Source organism: Struthio camelus, chromosome W (assembly GCF_040807025.1).
Source record: "Struthio camelus isolate bStrCam1 chromosome W, bStrCam1.hap1, whole genome shotgun sequence".
NCBI lineage: Eukaryota > Metazoa > Chordata > Aves > Struthioniformes > Struthionidae > Struthio > Struthio camelus.
In genome coordinates this window covers 67,674,101-67,691,486 of record NC_090981.1, presented here as the reverse complement: position 1 = coordinate 67,691,486, position 17,386 = coordinate 67,674,101, and the positions used below count along the sequence as shown (strand labels likewise).

Genomic DNA, 17,386 nt, shown 5'->3' with positions numbered 1-17,386 from the left:
TCATACAAAACAAGCTCATAGCCCCTGTCCAAAGACAATTACAACTGAGGGAGGAGGTAAGAGACAAAGAAAGGACAGAGCTGAATGGACTGATAAGAGCACAAGAAACAACAAGGTGGTGGAGCCTCCATCCTTTGAGATATTCAAAAGCCATCTGGACACAGTCCTGGGCAACATGCTCTAGGTGACCCTGCTTGAGGAGGGGAGCTGGACCAGGGGATATCCAAAGGTCCCAACCAACCTCAACCATTCTGTGATACTGTAGCCAAAAGCTTCCTGAATACCTTTGCTCTGCTAAAAGTGGAAGCTAAGCACATGAAATGATATGATTAGCTCAAAACATGTTAAGCAGTACCAGGTTTTTACTCAACATTCAGAGGGGAGAGGAACAGAGCAATGCCTTGATGGCTATCAACCCCAAAGCAAGTTTGCTGAGCAGCTTTGCTGGATAGGCACCAACACCTGAGCATGCCTAGGCTCACTTGGGTGTCCCAGAGTACTGCAACATTAATACAAATGAACAGATAGCTTCATATTTCTGTGTTACATATACAGTTAATTATTCCTGTTCCTGAAAGAAAGTTTACCCAAGAGCAATGTGCATGGACACACATCAAGAGATCCGTCACACTGAAGCAATCTTCCAGTCCTTGGGAGGCTGCTGCTCCAAGTCAAGTCCTAAATTAATTCTGAAGTACCAACAACAAAAATAAAATTGAGAAGCTGATGAAAGCATTTCTACAAATTATTGCGTTGATCTTTAGGCACTTAAGCACAAGGTGCAATACTAACCAAGACACATATCTTTAGCCATGGCCTAATTCTTCACTTGTAATTCTATGACCAGTAGAACATACTGACTTCAGTGGAGCTATTCCCAATTTGCACTGGTGAAAGTGCAAAGGTGGAGAAGGCAACAGGCCAGGCTACATTTAGTGGAAAGGTACAATGCTAGAAAGGTTTAGTTTCTGTGGAAAAAACAAAAAAGGAAAAAGAAGAATAGGGAGATAGTATAAAGAGTTAGAATAGAGAAGTGAGCAAAAGCCAGAATGCTGCATTAATTGGATGCAGGTGGGGGCTGTCACAGACATGCCTCTCCTTGCCCTCATTACCAAGGCACCTCCAAAACACAGGACTCTTAGTACATTTAAGGGGACTTAATTACATGTTATAATTATAACAAAGTGCTTAACTGGCATATTTTTGTTATTGCTAAATATTTAAGTAGCACTTACATTTAAAGCAAAGGTTGAGCAAAATATTTGAGTAATTACACTGTATCTAGATAATAGATCTAAATAACTATACTTAGATAAAAATGTTCAACATTCTCTTTAATTGTAGTCATCCAAGTCCACTTTCCATCTTATTCTTTGCCACAAAGACTTAGATGGCTGGCTCTGAACACTAAGACTTCTTCACTTTTTTTTTTGGCCTGTTCAGCATAACAGATCTGGCATTTTAAGTGATGGAGCAGAAGTCTGCTGTCACATTTGTGTCTCCTGGCACTGGGAGTCGCCCCAAAACTTGCTAATTGTCTTCAAAAACCAGCTGGTGCCTGATGGCAACTGCAATGATGAAGTACAGCCAGTCCTCAGGAGTCAATCACTTATTCTGGAAGTTTCACTGAAGTGGCTGTTCAAGATCAAAGTCTTCTGCTGGCCACCTGTCAAGTAAAGAGTGAAGCAATACAGAGAGGAGTGTCTTGCCTTCTTTCATGTTAAAGTTGCTGCTTACATAAAATCACCACCTACAGCTCTCCTGTGAGATCTGGTCAGCTTACCAGAGAAGAAAGCCACCTCTATCAGTTCTGTACATGGGACATCTGAAGAAGTCTGTCAAGTTCTACAAGTTTAAAGTTGTGCCAAAGACATAGAAGAATTAGGGAAGTAATTCAGAGCCGACCACACATTTTCAAGATCAAGAGCGGTCATACAAAACTAACATTTCCCATACCTTTTAACCTTATATGGTCAAATCGGTAACCATGAATCCCCTTGAAAATAACCATAAAACAAATCAGTGGCCACAAAGGCCAACAACTACCTTACTAGATAATATGTTCAGTTGGGGTTTTGTGGTTATCTCCCTTTGTTTGGGCAGGGGGAAGGAAGGGAAATACACTTAGTTCCCCAAGTGTCTAGTGCACAAGGCAACAGAAAAAAATCTGGACAAAAAGGGAGAGCAGCATGCAGGAAGTCATATTTTTATCTGATTTCCTAGTATTTCCTTTCAGGTTTCAGATCTGTTTTTAGTTTTATTACAAAATTGCTAATGAGCTTTAACAGTGAGCTAGAGTATACATTTGTGCATGCGAGTGGTGCATGTAGATCTTACAAATATAACAATGGAACATTAAACAGTAATAGCATAAAGTGAACATTCAAGAATTGGCCGTTCCATTAAGCAAAAACACTATTAAGCACTATAGGTCATCAAGTGATGTAAAAAGTGGTCCCATAGGCATACGTTATCAGGCCATGCAGGGAAAAAAGAATTCAAAAAATCAGCTTGTCCTTAAGACCCCAAACTTAACCACTTCCTGATCAAGTCCCTAGTGGTAGCCCATGCACTAGTACGCACTGCGGGCACTAAGCACACGTCTATACTTACTGCAGCCACAAACACAATACCCAACAGAACTATGTCAACTCAGACCTTTATAGCAGATTAAAAATTCTCTATATAAAAAGGCATACTAGAGAGAAATCCATTGGCCAAAAGTTCATAGAAGTATAGCCCTGTCACTGAATTTACTGTCTAGTGGCTATACGTTGATCTAAGTTTCCCAGCTGTATTATCTATTCCACAAGGTTAAGAGCTGCATCTCTTATTTTACTATTTATCAAGAAAATCAATTGTTGGAGCTCCCAAATGCATCTGAGAAGGAAGTAGAGTGTTTCAGTTTTGCTTACTAGTGAGATTTTATTATGGTTTACGGAGTCATAAGAATGAAAAAGATTAAGTCAATTCTGTTTGATTTCAGTTGTTGTATGAATAAAAACAGAAGTTAATGGTTTGGGAGGTATAACTTGAAAGCTATTTTCCTCCTTTACAAAAAAGGGACTATCAGAGGTTTAGGGAACGAGACACAGGAGGAGAGGCAACACTTGAATCCACACTTTTACTCTGTCCAACACAGCATTTTCTACAATTCTGGTATAATAGGCTTCCTTTGTTTGTCTCAGTTTTAGTAGTGATATCGTTTCAAGTCACTGAACGGTTTATCTTCATCCTTAGTTTATTCAAATCCTAAAACATTACAAAGTAGTAATCCTTAGTATTCTAATTTCCTAGACATTGTATGCACATAAATAGATTTTAATTTTCAGTGGATTTAAAATACCTTTAAAATAATTTAGGAAAACAATGTTCCAACATTGAATAGGGATAAAAATTTATTTCTCCTCCTCTGGAAGATTTTAACCCTGGGTTCAACAAGGTCGTAGTAACCGCTCTTTATTATTTGAAATCTGACAGTGCTGTTACAGAAATAGCAGTATGACACAACATACCATGGCTATATATAAGGACGCATTTTTAAGTTCAGACACCTTTCCTCTTCGGTAACTAAAGATGTTTTGTCTAGACAGGTACACAGCTAAGACCCAGTTTTGATTCTTACTGCACAGTTATAAAATACTCCCTGGATTTAAGCAGACTTACCCTGGATCAGCAGTAGTCTTAATTTGGTCTGAGCACCCAATTAAGGTGACTGAGTATGCTCCAGGGATGAGGAGCAGCAGGGCTCTCACTGACAGCAGCACGATCCTAATGAATCAACCACAGCATGAGCAGCAGGCTTATCCCAAATAGAGAGACATGAACAGTGTCAAACACCATTTAAAAATATTGCTAAGAACATTAAGAGATCACGATAGGAAAATCTTTGTATTTCAGTTGATTGCCCACCAAGTAACAACTTCTATTGTGAACATACGGGTTGACTTTCAGTTGAAGGAGAAATCTCTGATTAAAGTTCATTTATTCCAAACGGAACTTGTTTGACACATAATTTAGTCCTAGAACAAACACAGTCACAGTGGGAACTTGAGATGTCCCCTTTTTCTTTCCTTGCTATTCCCACCTTCAGTACAAAAATTTACTAAAAAGTTGCTTCCAAAATGAAGTCTGTTAAGACTACACATGACAGAGCCATCTTGTGACACCTGCCGTAACAATAGTTCAAAACCTTTTCTCAAAAATAGTCTTTCAGGAGGCCAAAGGGCAACACTTGCAAGCTGCATTTCTCTACTGACTTTATCAGGCAGGATGCATTTTCAACTTACTTGACAAATCCCATCTCTTCATTTTTGTTTCAAAAGGTCTCCTCAGCCTACTTCAAACTAACACACTAAGCTTCCAACACTAAAAGTGCATGTTCTGCTTCGGTTCCAGCAGAGATCACCTTGTCCAGTTGCCCTTCCAGGGACACTCCACACAACATCTATCAGCTTTAAACAACAGAATGGAGTTCCTGCTGCTACCTTACCAAGTGGGCTTTTCCTAGGTACTTTTTATTCCTAAAGTAGCCTCTGATTTCAGCTGGGACTGAATTGATGGCAACATACTCCAACAAGGAAATAAATGCTAAAAGCCTATATAGGCTAGGACAGACCACGTTATGGAAGAAACTCATTAAAAAGGCCCTTAAACATACAAACACTACTTGTGCCTCAAGGATTTACTGACATGGAGACCACTCTGGAGACAGGCAGAGAACTCTGGCAGATCATTCTGATACGCTGCACTGTTCCTCTGTTTCTCCAGGCACACGCTATCAACCAGCAAAGCCAGGACACTGTAATCCACCTTATCCATTTCAGGACAAGGAGAAAGACACCTGCAAGTTATTTTCAGCAAGTTTCTCTCTAGTTATAAATCAATATGACCCCCCAAAAAAGAGAACACATCAGAGAATTAGTCTTCATCAAGGAGCTTGATACTGAAGTGCAAGGATTCCTGTATAAACTAACCTTGGGCTTCTTTTTGTCATCACTCAAAAGACCAATGTTTCAGGTAAATATAAAGCTAGAATTGTTGAAGCAGTGATCCTACAACAGTGTAGGAATAGAGACATAACATGGCATAGTGTGGTTGCTATCTGAAAACCTACCAGTTATTAGAAATACCAATAATCAGTAGCCTGTTAAATTAGTACTTTTAATACAGTGCTAGCATAGGAAGCAGCTCTTAGTTTCTCTTCAGCACCCTCATTTCCATTTCAGCCAAGAACACTTTCACAGCTGGTGACTGTTAAGGCCTTAAGAACCCTTGAGAAGTTCTTAGAAAAAGTGTATTTTCTTGTACATGGCAGGCTTCATACAGAAGATTGACTGATTTAAAAATAGTTTTCATTTACTACATTTTCTTTATCAAAGGGACTTTAAGCCATGAAAATATAAGGAGAAGGGTTTTAAAAGGGAGACACACTTTCAGTACTCCCGAGCAGTTTGTTCTAAGCCAAGTTGACCGTTCCAGCAGTGATTGGTTTATCGACTCTTAATGCTTTAAAAAGGGAGATGAAATCAGGTTCATAGTCTTAACTGCAAGATAGATGTATGCCCCCATGCGTATCAGTGGTTTGGTGATCTTGACCTCAAATGACATCAATGCTGATGTATTCCGTGTTGACAAAAAGCACTGTAAGTGCTTAAAATGCTATCAGCAGACATGGTTTTATAAAATGACACAACCTAAGATTAGACTGCAGTTCAGTGAATGAATCTCTATCCAAACCTGCCTGAAATGTTAAAGCTCATGATCCTTGCTTTAAAATCTTGCAAGAATGAAATCTTGCATAGGAGTAGGAGCTCAAGTGAGGTGAGGATACGTGCTGTTGACATGAACGCATTCTCTCCCTCATCAGGATAGCACAGTCTAACATATCATCATGATTGCCTTTTGATGAAGGCATTAGGCTGTCCACATGCATTCTGTCTAGTAGTGATACCTTGTTCATCATACAATAGATCAGAAAGATTCAGCTTTTGACTGTTACAACACTAAACAAAATTCTGTCCAATCCCCTTCCTCCATCCCTGTGAAAGCAGACTCTTCTGAACATAGAAAGCTTGTTTGCTTTGCCAAGCAACGATTAACATAACATACTGGAGTGCAAGACCTTCATTTCTCCTCTTACCCTCTTTCCCTTCCTCTGCCATGTTTCCATCTGCCAGTGCCTTAAGTCAATGATGTTCTGCCAACATCGCACAGCAACTCCCTCAAAAATAATTCTGCTCACTCAGGAATATACATGTCCCTCAGAGAGCAAAACATCATTTCTGCTTAGAGAACTTGTTGCCAGCTTTAAATGCTATACATCTTGCACTCCACCTCATAATATGAGCCATTTACCAAAAATTTACACAATCATTGACGCTGGGGAAGGCACCCTTGGAGACCTAGTCCAACCCCCCAGCAGAAAGCAGGGTCAGCTACAGCAGGTTGACCAGGGTTGCGTCCAATTGGGTTTTGAGTATCCCCAAGGACAGACTTCATAACTTGTTTGGGCAACCTGGTTCAGTGTTCAACCAACTCCACAGGAAAAACAGAGGATTCTTTTACCATTGCAATGAATTTCCTCTGTTCCAGTTTGTGCTGATTGCCTGCTGACCTTTTCACTCCTTTCAATGAAGGAATCTTGGCTGAAACAGGAAGGACTAATAAAATTGAATAGACTAAGTCTATCTCTTCCTCCAAGCTTTCCACCACTGCTGCAGGGGTACAAGATCAGGATCTGCTGTGCACAGGACAATTCCTCATGTGAAAAGCTCAGAATTACAGATTTGGGCACAGCACAACAGATATAAAAAACCTACAGGGAACAGTCACATATGTGCATTCACTTAGAGAGTAATTGGAGAGATTTTATTAGTTACCGGTTGCCAATAACCAAATCAAGGCCAAACTATCTTGTAGTAACAAATCCCTGTTGGTGGGAGCCTGCAGAGCCAGCATTTGCCAGAAGGTTGCATCTGCAGGGCTCTCCATCACTTTGCACAAGACTCAGCCCAGGGCAGGGGCACACTGCCAAGGGGATTCAGTTAACAGAGCTTCCAGATTACCACGGAAGACTCAGTTGCCCACAGAGATTTAGAGAGAAAAAGAAATGGTAGGTAGACTGGGGAAGAGCTAAAGCTGACAAAGGGTAAGGACTCCTACTGCCTACTGTAGTCAAGTACCATGAGAAAACATGTTTCCTGGCTAGTAGAGCCAGTTTAGGGTGGGGGGGGGAGGGGAATAACCTTCACTTTAAAGGACCTTAAGACAAGAAAGGGCACCGAGTTCATGAACAATACCAGAGACCAGCCAAGAGAACAGCTACCTGGGCACCAGCCCCATGTAAGGGTTGAGCAAAGCACTAGACAGCAAAAAGTTGCAGAGCTCCTAAATTGAGTTTCATTTTCTCTCCATCTCCACATTAGTCTTTCTGTCCTGCCGTGTTTTTGAACGGAGTGCACACAGACTAGGTGCCTGGAGACCTCAAGAAAGGCATACCTCTCCCCGATGGGCTGTGCGGGGTGCAGCCAGGTAAGACTGAGCGCTTCACCAGCACCTGTCTTTTCTTTTTTCCTTTTACATAAATCCACTCTTCTCCTTTGCATAACCAAAACCTTTTTAACAAGTCCATAAGCTCATCTATGCACCAAATGCCATAATTACCACTCCTTTCCACAGCATAAAAGAAGGAATGGCTTTACTTTGGCCTCTTTTTTTCCCCCTCAGGGATACTAAGTGAGCACCTCTGGATGGGTACTTACAGGAAGTCCACCTCCATCTGTATCAATACCAGGCAACCACAGCATTCTTTGCAAGGTCTGCTAGAGGCCTCTAGCAACACTCAACAGCTCCCTCCATACAGAAGTGGAGGTAGAGAACAGAAAAGTACACCCTTAGATCTGGTGAAATTCTTAATGATCCTAAAGAAAATTATTCTGAAGTCTAGTTCACTCTCATTAACATTAGTTATTAACTAACCTTGGGTTTCTTCATACCTTTTATTCAAGGATTTCCAGGCTCTTTTTTTTTTTCCAGTGATTACATGATTAAGATCTCACTACACCCATTCCAGAGAGTAATGGAGAAGCAAGAGACCCCTTTAAAACTTCACACCCCAACATCTTTCACAAAGGTATTTGGTAAGTCAACGTGAAGCACAAACATTCTCAGACACCCAATAATGTCTATTCCTATTCATTCTGTCATATACCTACACAAGCACTTTAAAGGAGATACAAAAGAGGCTGCCAATTCTATTAAGCTACATAATGAGTTCTTGTCTATGAAAGAGTTCCTAAACCATAAAATTTGTACATGCAACACCTTACAGGAGTTCAGCATTTTATTTTTCTGATCTTGAATTCACCAGAAAAAGCAGTTAATTACCAACTTCAGAGGTTTCCTCTGTTTTGATGACAATAAATATGCAGCAAATAACTCACAGCAACAAAGAGTTGATTAGACATGTTTAAACAAGAATAATACCTTGTCAGAAATAAATTACTGTAGTAGAAGTGTCATATGTAACTTTACTTCTTTTGAAGGGGCAGGAAAGAATCACAGCACTTCTGCTAGTGCATTTCCCCACATTTTGGGCTTTTAGTTTTAAACACACAACTTCTTACAAACAGCATTTCCAGCAGTCCAAAATGCAGGAAAGTTTCTGCCTACCTGCTACCATGACCTTAGCTGTCCGACTGATGATAGCTCCAATGCCTTCTAAAGATGCTTCACACTGGTAGAGACCTTCATCTGGCTTGTGGTGCCTTGAATGGACTATGTTTTGTATCAAGAGTGAGCCATTGGCCAACTGCTGTCTCCTTTCATCTACTGCCAGGTTTAAGAAGACTGCATCTTTCTTCCATTTAATAACTGGAGCTCCTTGATCCGACTCGGCTGCGCAGTTCAAGAGCACGTTGCTTCCACGCATAGTGACAGCATCTGAAGGCTCCGTCAAGAACCTCAGTGATGTAAACCCCTTGACCTGGGAACCTGAAACAAACAACAAAGAAGGAGCAAATGGTGGTTAGTTATTTCCATGCAGAGAGATATGCACTGTATCTGATGTAAACTCACTATAGGACACTACCACAAAATCCCAGAGGCACCATAAATATGCCTGGCAAGCATTTTGGGAATTAATTTAATTGGTATTTATGTTTCCCTGCAAACTGATTAAGGGGTAAGTGGGGGAAGCAGAGAGGATATTTTTGTGCCAGCTACACAGAAATATTTATAAATAGATTATGTGTGTATATATGAAAATATGGAGATAAAACAAACCTGTACAACTAAAAACGTGCCACCTGAATTTTATTTAGAGAGTAATTGCTTACAGCACCTGCTCTGGGCATATACACCGAGATATGTTTTAGCATGGAAACCATGAAAAGAGCATTGGGCCTGTTTCTTTGCTATTGCCAAACAGAAGAGAGCACACAAGCATACAGTCATACTATCTTTCAGAAACAACGTCAAAACCTCAAAGCTGGCGGCGCTTCTCCCACCTCGCTACATCATCCTCCTCATTGCTACCCAGCCATCTGGCCATTGCCTTCTACGAGGTAGCGAGAGAAACCTATGCAGAGGAAAATCAGGGAGGCAGAGATCTGAGCGCCAACACCACGAGCAGCACCGCAACCGTTTCAGCGGCACCGCAACACCAGCGACCCTGGATTTCCGCCTGCTGCAAGAATCCGGAGGAAACCCTCTGAAATGCTGCGCTGGTAACGGGACACCCGCCAGCTCTGCATAGTTAGGAGATGCACCTGAATGTAAAGGCAGAGAGAGACTGTCAAAGCAGAACTGAGGTTATCCTTTCTTTACCCTATATGAGGTTATCCTTTCCTGCTACAGAGTAGGAAATCATTAAAGCGCCTAAGAACAGGCAGCTGCTATAGCATCAAAGGGCACAAGCTCAGATGACAGAAAATGGTCTTTTTTTCCTCTGCTGCATCAAACATTTTCTAATAATTTATAGCCCAGCAAAGGACATGCCGCTTGTATTTTGATTAGACAGCTATCCACACACCCTCTTTTCAAGTGTCAGAGACTGTACTTGGGGCAAGAAAATATCAGATTCCAGTTCCCTGTAACTCACAGTTAAATCAGCATCTCTGCCACATCACAGGCTTGCCTACGCTGCCCAGTGCCACAGTCCCCGAGGGCTTTCCAGGCTCACACAGAGCTACTCACAAGCAGGCCTAGCTCTGCTTCCCAGACAGACCTGGATCAAACTCAGGACTAGTCACAGCATCACTCAGGGCATGGTGTAGAGACAGCCTTTAAAACAGCTACACACAAAAGTAAAAATGGCTGATTTTTTTCATCGTATGAACCCTTCCTTCATTTCTCCAGAGCAAATGAAAACATGCAAATTTATCAGATTAAGAGACTTAAGATACTCATAGTCTCCAATAAAAAGAATAATTACTTTTCTTTTACATCCCACACCCAAACTTCCTAATGAATATATATAACAATGCACAAATAGCTTTCTGGCATTTTCTTTATAGGTACGAGTTTTATTGTCAAGTATTTAGTTTCATCTATAAAAGTAATTATTCAAGTAGCCAGCTACCACATTTTGCTCTAAAGTACGTAAACAAAAAAAGTTAGGGCTTCAAGAATTAGCAAGTGTCTAGCAAAAGAGAAAGGAAGAGTTGGAAGCATCAGTTCGCAGTATAACTTGTTTCAAGAACGAAATTAATAGCATGATATGATCCCAAGTGACAATCAAAGGTAGCGTCTAATAAAAGCTAGAATAGTCATATCCGTTCTCTCTAATCCACTTAATGTTCTGATTTCAGTTAACGGAACAAGCAATGTCAGAATTGGGCCCAAAAGCTGCACACTGGCACAGGACTTTCTCACCATAAAACCTCTGTAATAGTAGAGAGATATTTACAATGCACAAAAGAGTAATTATTTTAAAAAAACATGTGTTCCTTGCAATTCTCCCAAAGGCAACTGCGTTGTGTTTTGTAAATCACAGCTTCTTGTTGGACAGTTTATGCCACCAATACATATAATACAGCTTAACACAGCTGTTTATGACAGCATGTTAATGATTTTATGTGGCTATTATCACAAGTAAATAATCCACTTCTCCAGAAGAATGAGGTTACAACAGTTTCCAGTGCAGCAAGTACAGAAGTTACACAGAGATTAACTTTCTTTGCATGCAATTACCCTTGCAGTTCAGTTGCAATTTCAGCTATTCACATCCTTTGCAAAAGCCATATTTAGCCTAAATTGCTTTACTACAAGGAACCTAACGGCATGAATAACCTGGAAAGCTTTCTGTGTATGAAGGAATTCAAATCTTTGAAATATCATTCCTACAGATAGAAGTAATAGTGGCATCTTAGAAATGTGAGAAAATGACCATGTATTTTCAAAAATTATTTCCTGGAAGTCTAGGAAGGATCAGAATCTAACCACCAAGTTTTTGCAGTGTTTAGACACTGAAAGAGAAAGGTAGAAAAACATTTGAAAAAGTCTTACTGGTACCTACTAGTATTTGAAGTACTGGTTGAAAAACCCAACTACAATGTTACACCTGAAATCAAGGCAGTCTAGAGAGCACTCTGGACTGTGCCATTATCTCCCACTCCTGACTTCAAGATTTTCCTCCTTAACTTCTACCTCAAGATAGAAACACTAAACCTGACTCCTCTAGACAGGTTTATAAGGAGGTATACATCACACTTAATATATATACACCTACCTAAACACCCAAAACACCATTCAGGCCATTTTATGATATAACCTGGGATCAACAAATTTCATCCTTGGTCAAATTAAGGGACAGAAATGCCAGATTCAACCAGGCCAGACCACAGCACACTTCTGCATCCTCCTTCTGTAAGCATCAAGACAAGGATTATCACCTGAAGAAATCAGAAACTCCCTCATAAAATTAAGAAAAGTTTTAGACTGAAGCATTACTACTTTACTTACACTAAGCAACCAAACTCAGATACTGCAGGTTAGGAAGCGCGCATAGCACACGCTCTAACCTGGCAGATAAGTTTTAGCTGTTGTAGAAAACAAGCCATAAGACATAGACCTATTTCTAGGGAACTGCTACAACAAGCTTCCCTCCAAAAATGCTTACTTCCAGTATCTTATTACTGAGTCCTCTCCAGAGGAATGCAACTTCTCAGGGAAGATTTCGTCATTCATTACACACTCACTAAGAAAGGGGGAGAGGGGTGTCTGCACACAGACACACATACACAAGTGCATGTATCTGGGGAGGGGAAAAGGCTACATAAACACAAAAGGCCTATGAAAGAATTCCTGAAACATCTTGAAAAACGCAACTAATTGCAAATTCTCCAGTAACTTTCCTTAATGGTATGTTTCTGTTGAGGCATAAGTACTAAAAATCACAGCTCAAAAACATTTCCCTGAATCATCTCTTATGTAATATCTATACTCTTTAAGGAGGAGAGAGAGAGAAGAGAATAAAAAAAATACACCACTCAAACTCAGAACTTCAGTCTGTGCTCAAGCCCAAACCAAACACCACCTATTCTGTTTTCACACCAGGGTAAGCCAACTCAGTAAGTGTGGAAGATCAGCTGGCTCCTATGTCAGCTCATCCTGTAGATCTTGCTGGGTCTCTATGCCTAAAATCACCTAGCTCTGAGAACTCGAGACCAAAACAGAGCTACAGAAAAGCTTCAGCTTATAGAGGTCTCTGTTCCCAAGACACTTACTGCAACATGCTTCCGCTATGTTCTCCAAAAACAGGAGTTCCCTCTCCAAAATGCTCAATGCCTCCATTCCTACAGGGTGGAAACTAGAGGTGAAAAGCCTAGTGGCATCAAAGGAGGCAGGAGCAGCCTCACAGACTCCAGCCTGAAGTCAGAACCGCATGGCAGAGCCCAGACAGCTACCTCTCCAGCTACCAACTGCAGCTTTTTAATCTACCTTTCATAACTGGAAATTTCAAAGATGCTAAAAAAACCACAAACTTTACCATCTCTCCTAGTCCTTGGGCAGCTTCTTTACCATTGTGTGTGGTATAATGAACATCAGAAGTATCTGAAACAAGCTGCAACTACAAGCTACTTTACCATTTTCCTAAAATATGGGCTACAGGACTCTTAGTTCACTGTAAAAACATGCTTGTCTTCTGTTTCACTCACACTGGGAACGAGTCCATGGCTTCACTCAAGATCTTCAATAATATCCTTAATTTTTCACATGTACTGACTTGCAATCCCTCAGAGCTCCAAGTTAGACAGCTAAAAGGTCATGATCACAGAACAGCTGGGGCTGGCAGGGATCCTCTGGAGATCCCCCGGCCCCAACCCCCCTGCCCAAGCAGGTCACCTACAACACATTGCCCAGGACCCTGCCCAGATGGCTCTGGAACAACTCCAAGGATGGAGACTCCACCACCTCTCTCAGCTACCTGCTCCACACTGTCCAACCACCCCCACAGTGAAGAGGGGTTCCCCCCTGTTCAAGTGGGGCTTCCTGCGCTTCAGGTTGTGCCTGTGGCCTCCCCTCCTGCCACTGGCCACCACTGAAGAGAGTCTGGCCACAGCCTCTTGACAACCCCCTCATCAAACATGCATGCACACTGACAAGAGCCCCCCTGAAGCCTTCTCTTCTCCAGGATGAGCAGGCCCAGCTCTCTCAGCCCTTCCTCATATGACACATGCCCCAGTCCCTTCATCACCTCAGCAGCCCTCCCCGGACTCGCTCCAGTAGCTCCATCCCGCTCAGTGGACTGGGCCGCCCAGCACTACACACAGCGCTTCCCAATACAGCCTCACCAGTGCCAAACCAAGGAGAAACATGACCTCCCTCAACCTGCTGACAATGCTCTTCCTAACCCTGCCCAGCACACTGCTGGCAGGCTTGGCCACAAGGGCACATCGCTGCCTCCCGCCCAACACGGTGCCCACCAACACCCTCCGGGTCCTTCTCCACAAAGCTGCTCTTGGACTGCTTGGCCCCCAGCCCCTCTCAGGGCAAGAGCTTACTCCTCCCCAGGGGCAGGACTTGGCACCTCCCTTGGTTGAGGCTAAGGAGGCTCCCCTCTGCCCACTTCTCCAGCCTGTCCAGCTCCCTCTGAATGGCAGCACAACCATCACCAGATCAGCCATTCCTGCAAGCTTGCTGAGGGTGCATTTGGTCCCATCATCCAGGCCATTAATGAAGGTGTTCAAATAGTAACAGCTACAGTGCCTACTCCTAGGAGACACCACTAGTGACTGGCCTCCAGCTGCACCTTGTGCTGCTACTCACAGCCCTTCAAACCTGACAGCTCAGCCAGCTTTCAGTCCAACTCCCTGTCCACTTATCTAGCTCACTTCATCAGCTTATCTATGATGATGTTAGAGGAAAATGTGACAAAAGCCTTACTAAAGCTTAGATAAAATGACGATTGTTAACAGCCTCCAAGATGTAGAGAATACACTTAAATTTACACTGAGCCCCAATTTTGATGTTCATCACTATGGCTTGAAAAAAAGTGACCTACATGAAAAAAGGTTAAGCACTACGGACAATATCTGCACCATGGTAAGAAAGTCGCCAAGCTGCCTCAGGACAGCTTGCCCTCCCTGGGACTTGCTTCCAGACTCTTTGCCTCTCAAAGGCATTAAGAGTCCAAACAATGAGTGCTGTTATTACTGCATTATTTGTTGCAGCAAATACTTTCACCTGTCACACCCATACACAGATATTATTTCAGGTCCAACACTCATGTTAGGAGAAAACAGACTTAATTTCTTTTAAGAGTCCTGCAAACCTGAGACTGCTGAAAGTGATAGGTCCAGGCCACCTTATTGCTTCCTTTTACCTCTTATTACAGTGTTCACAAAGACCGTGAATACAGATTTATGAAATCCATGGCTTAACTACAAACTTGAACTCGAATAGAAGCATTGTAAAGATTAAACACCTCTTGCACAAAGCAACCATGTCAACTATTCTGAGCACATCCATGTCATCAAACAAGCCTGTAGCACTGCCTGGAAGATCTGAAGCTCTGAGGTCAAGGAGAGCACTCTTGGCAATTGCCCGTGCACACTTGAGCCAAATAAAGGAGAAGGAAAAACTTGAGGTGAAAAAACCCCATCCTTGGGCACCTGCTGCTTTGGCAGCCAAGATATTATCCCATGTGATGACCTGCTATGTGGTACAGGAATTAAACTAATAGGTTTCCTACCCTGACAGGTAACAGAGTAACTTCAAGGTTATTGTTCCCCAGGCCACAGACAAAATTAACATTTAAAAGATCTCTGATGTGCTGCTTAATCAGTCTCTTGCTTTGAATCCTCTACTTCCTGTACTGTAATCTGTCCAGTGGGTTGGCCTTTCATGTTCTGCGTCCCTTGCTTCCATTATAGAGAGGGAAGAGATGTCACAGTTGCAAAAGCATTTGATTAGACCACCCTTGGAGCTTTATTCTTTTTTAAAAATCAACATGAAGTAGTAAGAATTTTGCACATAGACCATTTGAAATCTGTGAATACAGAAATACCCCCCAGTCTAGCTGAAATCTGGTAGCAGAGCATTGTAGCTGAACTAAGTCTACTACAATGAAGTGTATTTATAGACACAGAGTATGCATTTTCTCAGAGGATATTTATTTCTTCTACAGATTCTACGTGAAGTTAGCCAAGTGGTCAGTCTAACAAACATTTATCCACATTACTATGTGATGTGGACAATACAACAACACTTGGTACAATTTTATCTGTTTGCATAAACACGTTCATATACATTAGAAGTACAATGGTTTTAACGCTTTTATAACTTAGTGTGCCTACAGGGGTGCTGAATATTTCACTTCAGCTCTATGAAACTTTGAAAACCCAGCCTCATGCCTGCATTTTATGTTAGGATGTGGAAATAAAACTCCTGCTCCAAGAAATTTACATTATGAGTGCATTTGGTACACGGAAACATGGTTCAATTGTTATATAAAAGTGAACATGCATAGGACTTTGTCCTGATGTTCCAAATCAATACATTTTCAAATAGCCTTATCACAGTATTTTGAACTATACTGCAGTAAAAATGTTTATAATGACAATTCCATTAGCAACTCCTCCATATTCATTGAATCATTAAGAATATATAATGACTGGCTGTCTGACTTTACATGAAAGTCTCAGTTTGATTTAAAAATTAGGTTAGGTTCTTAGCTATCACTCAGGATTGTGCCTCCAATCAAAGCGCTCCACTGCCTATACCCAAAGCACCTAAAACATCAGTTAGAAAACTTGAGTGCAATTAAGGAGTAACACACATAAAGAGGGCTTTATTAAGGTCCAGTTTGAGACCACTGAACAGATCCCCCCAGACAGTAATGACCATCCTCATCATCTGGGTTCAGTGGTCCAACCACTCCTCTAGTGGAAAATCATGGTCACACCAAAAAAGACAACACCCACCAAACCAAACAAGCTCAGCCTCACATGCAGTTCTCCTCAGCAAACAAAGAATGATGAACCTTATGCAACAGATGCATTTGTCACATCACCTTATGTACTCTGAGCACTCAGATTTAGTCAGGCTGAGGATATTAGAACACTACTGATGAAATAAAAGCACATACATGTTCCTTTCCACTACCTCTTGAGGACTGATACCCTCAGAAGCACTATTTTATTGGGGTTTTTTGTCTCCTTTCCCAGCAAGAATAACTGGAACAGCTAATCAATTCAGAGAACAGCTCTGCAGCTGACTTAAGCTCATCTAAGAGCATGCTGCAGCAAAAAGGACCATCCTTCCCTTCCAGGTGCCCCAGCTGTATGCTCTTGTGGCTTCCCTCCCTTTGGCTCCAGCAAGGAGAAAGGAGTCAGTCTGGCCTACTGATCTACATAAGAAAATGCCTCTGTTCAGTCAGATCAGAGCCCTTGCAGCTGAGCCATAAAACACATCGCAGAGAGCAAGTGCACACAACTAGCTGGGGGATGGAGGCATGAGGAAAGGAAAAAAAGTCTTTTGGCAGCAACCTGTAGTTAATCTGGTTGAGGGAGTGATGACATTGGCTAGACTGTATAAAACTATCTGAGCAAGTACCAACACTCACGTGCTCATTAAGGAACTCTAACAGTCACAGAGCCCTTTTCCGCTAACGAAGGGACTCTGCCATCCAGCATTGCCCCAGAGACTTGCTTCCTACAGTGGCAAGATGCAGCAGTAGCATTCAGCTCTGCTGGGACATACAGTGTCTACAGTTTAATGCTTCCTCCTCTTCTAGAAGGAAAGAGAGATTTTAAGCAAAAAAAAAAGAAGCTTTCTCCTGCTGGTTCTCCCAGTGTCAGACCTGCATACCCTCCTGACATCACAAGGCAGGGCCAAGAGAAGGAACTGGTGAGGGGGACACTTTAGAAAGGCAAGTGAAAGG

The 17,386-nt window shown here is 41.9% G+C and overlaps 1 protein-coding gene across 3 annotated transcripts in view; it reads right to left on the bottom strand.

The window, feature by feature from the left end:
• Positions 1-17,386, bottom strand: part of LOC104138483 (netrin receptor DCC) — a 608,580-nt gene that overhangs the window by 374,713 nt on the left and 216,481 nt on the right. For all 3 annotated transcript variants that reach the window (XM_009666101.2, XM_068925912.1, XM_068925913.1), the window contains exon 2: positions 8,674-8,994. In XM_009666101.2, coding sequence (XP_009664396.2) covers positions 8,674-8,994 — 321 coding nt within the window. The remainder of the gene's footprint in view (positions 1-8,673; positions 8,995-17,386) is intronic.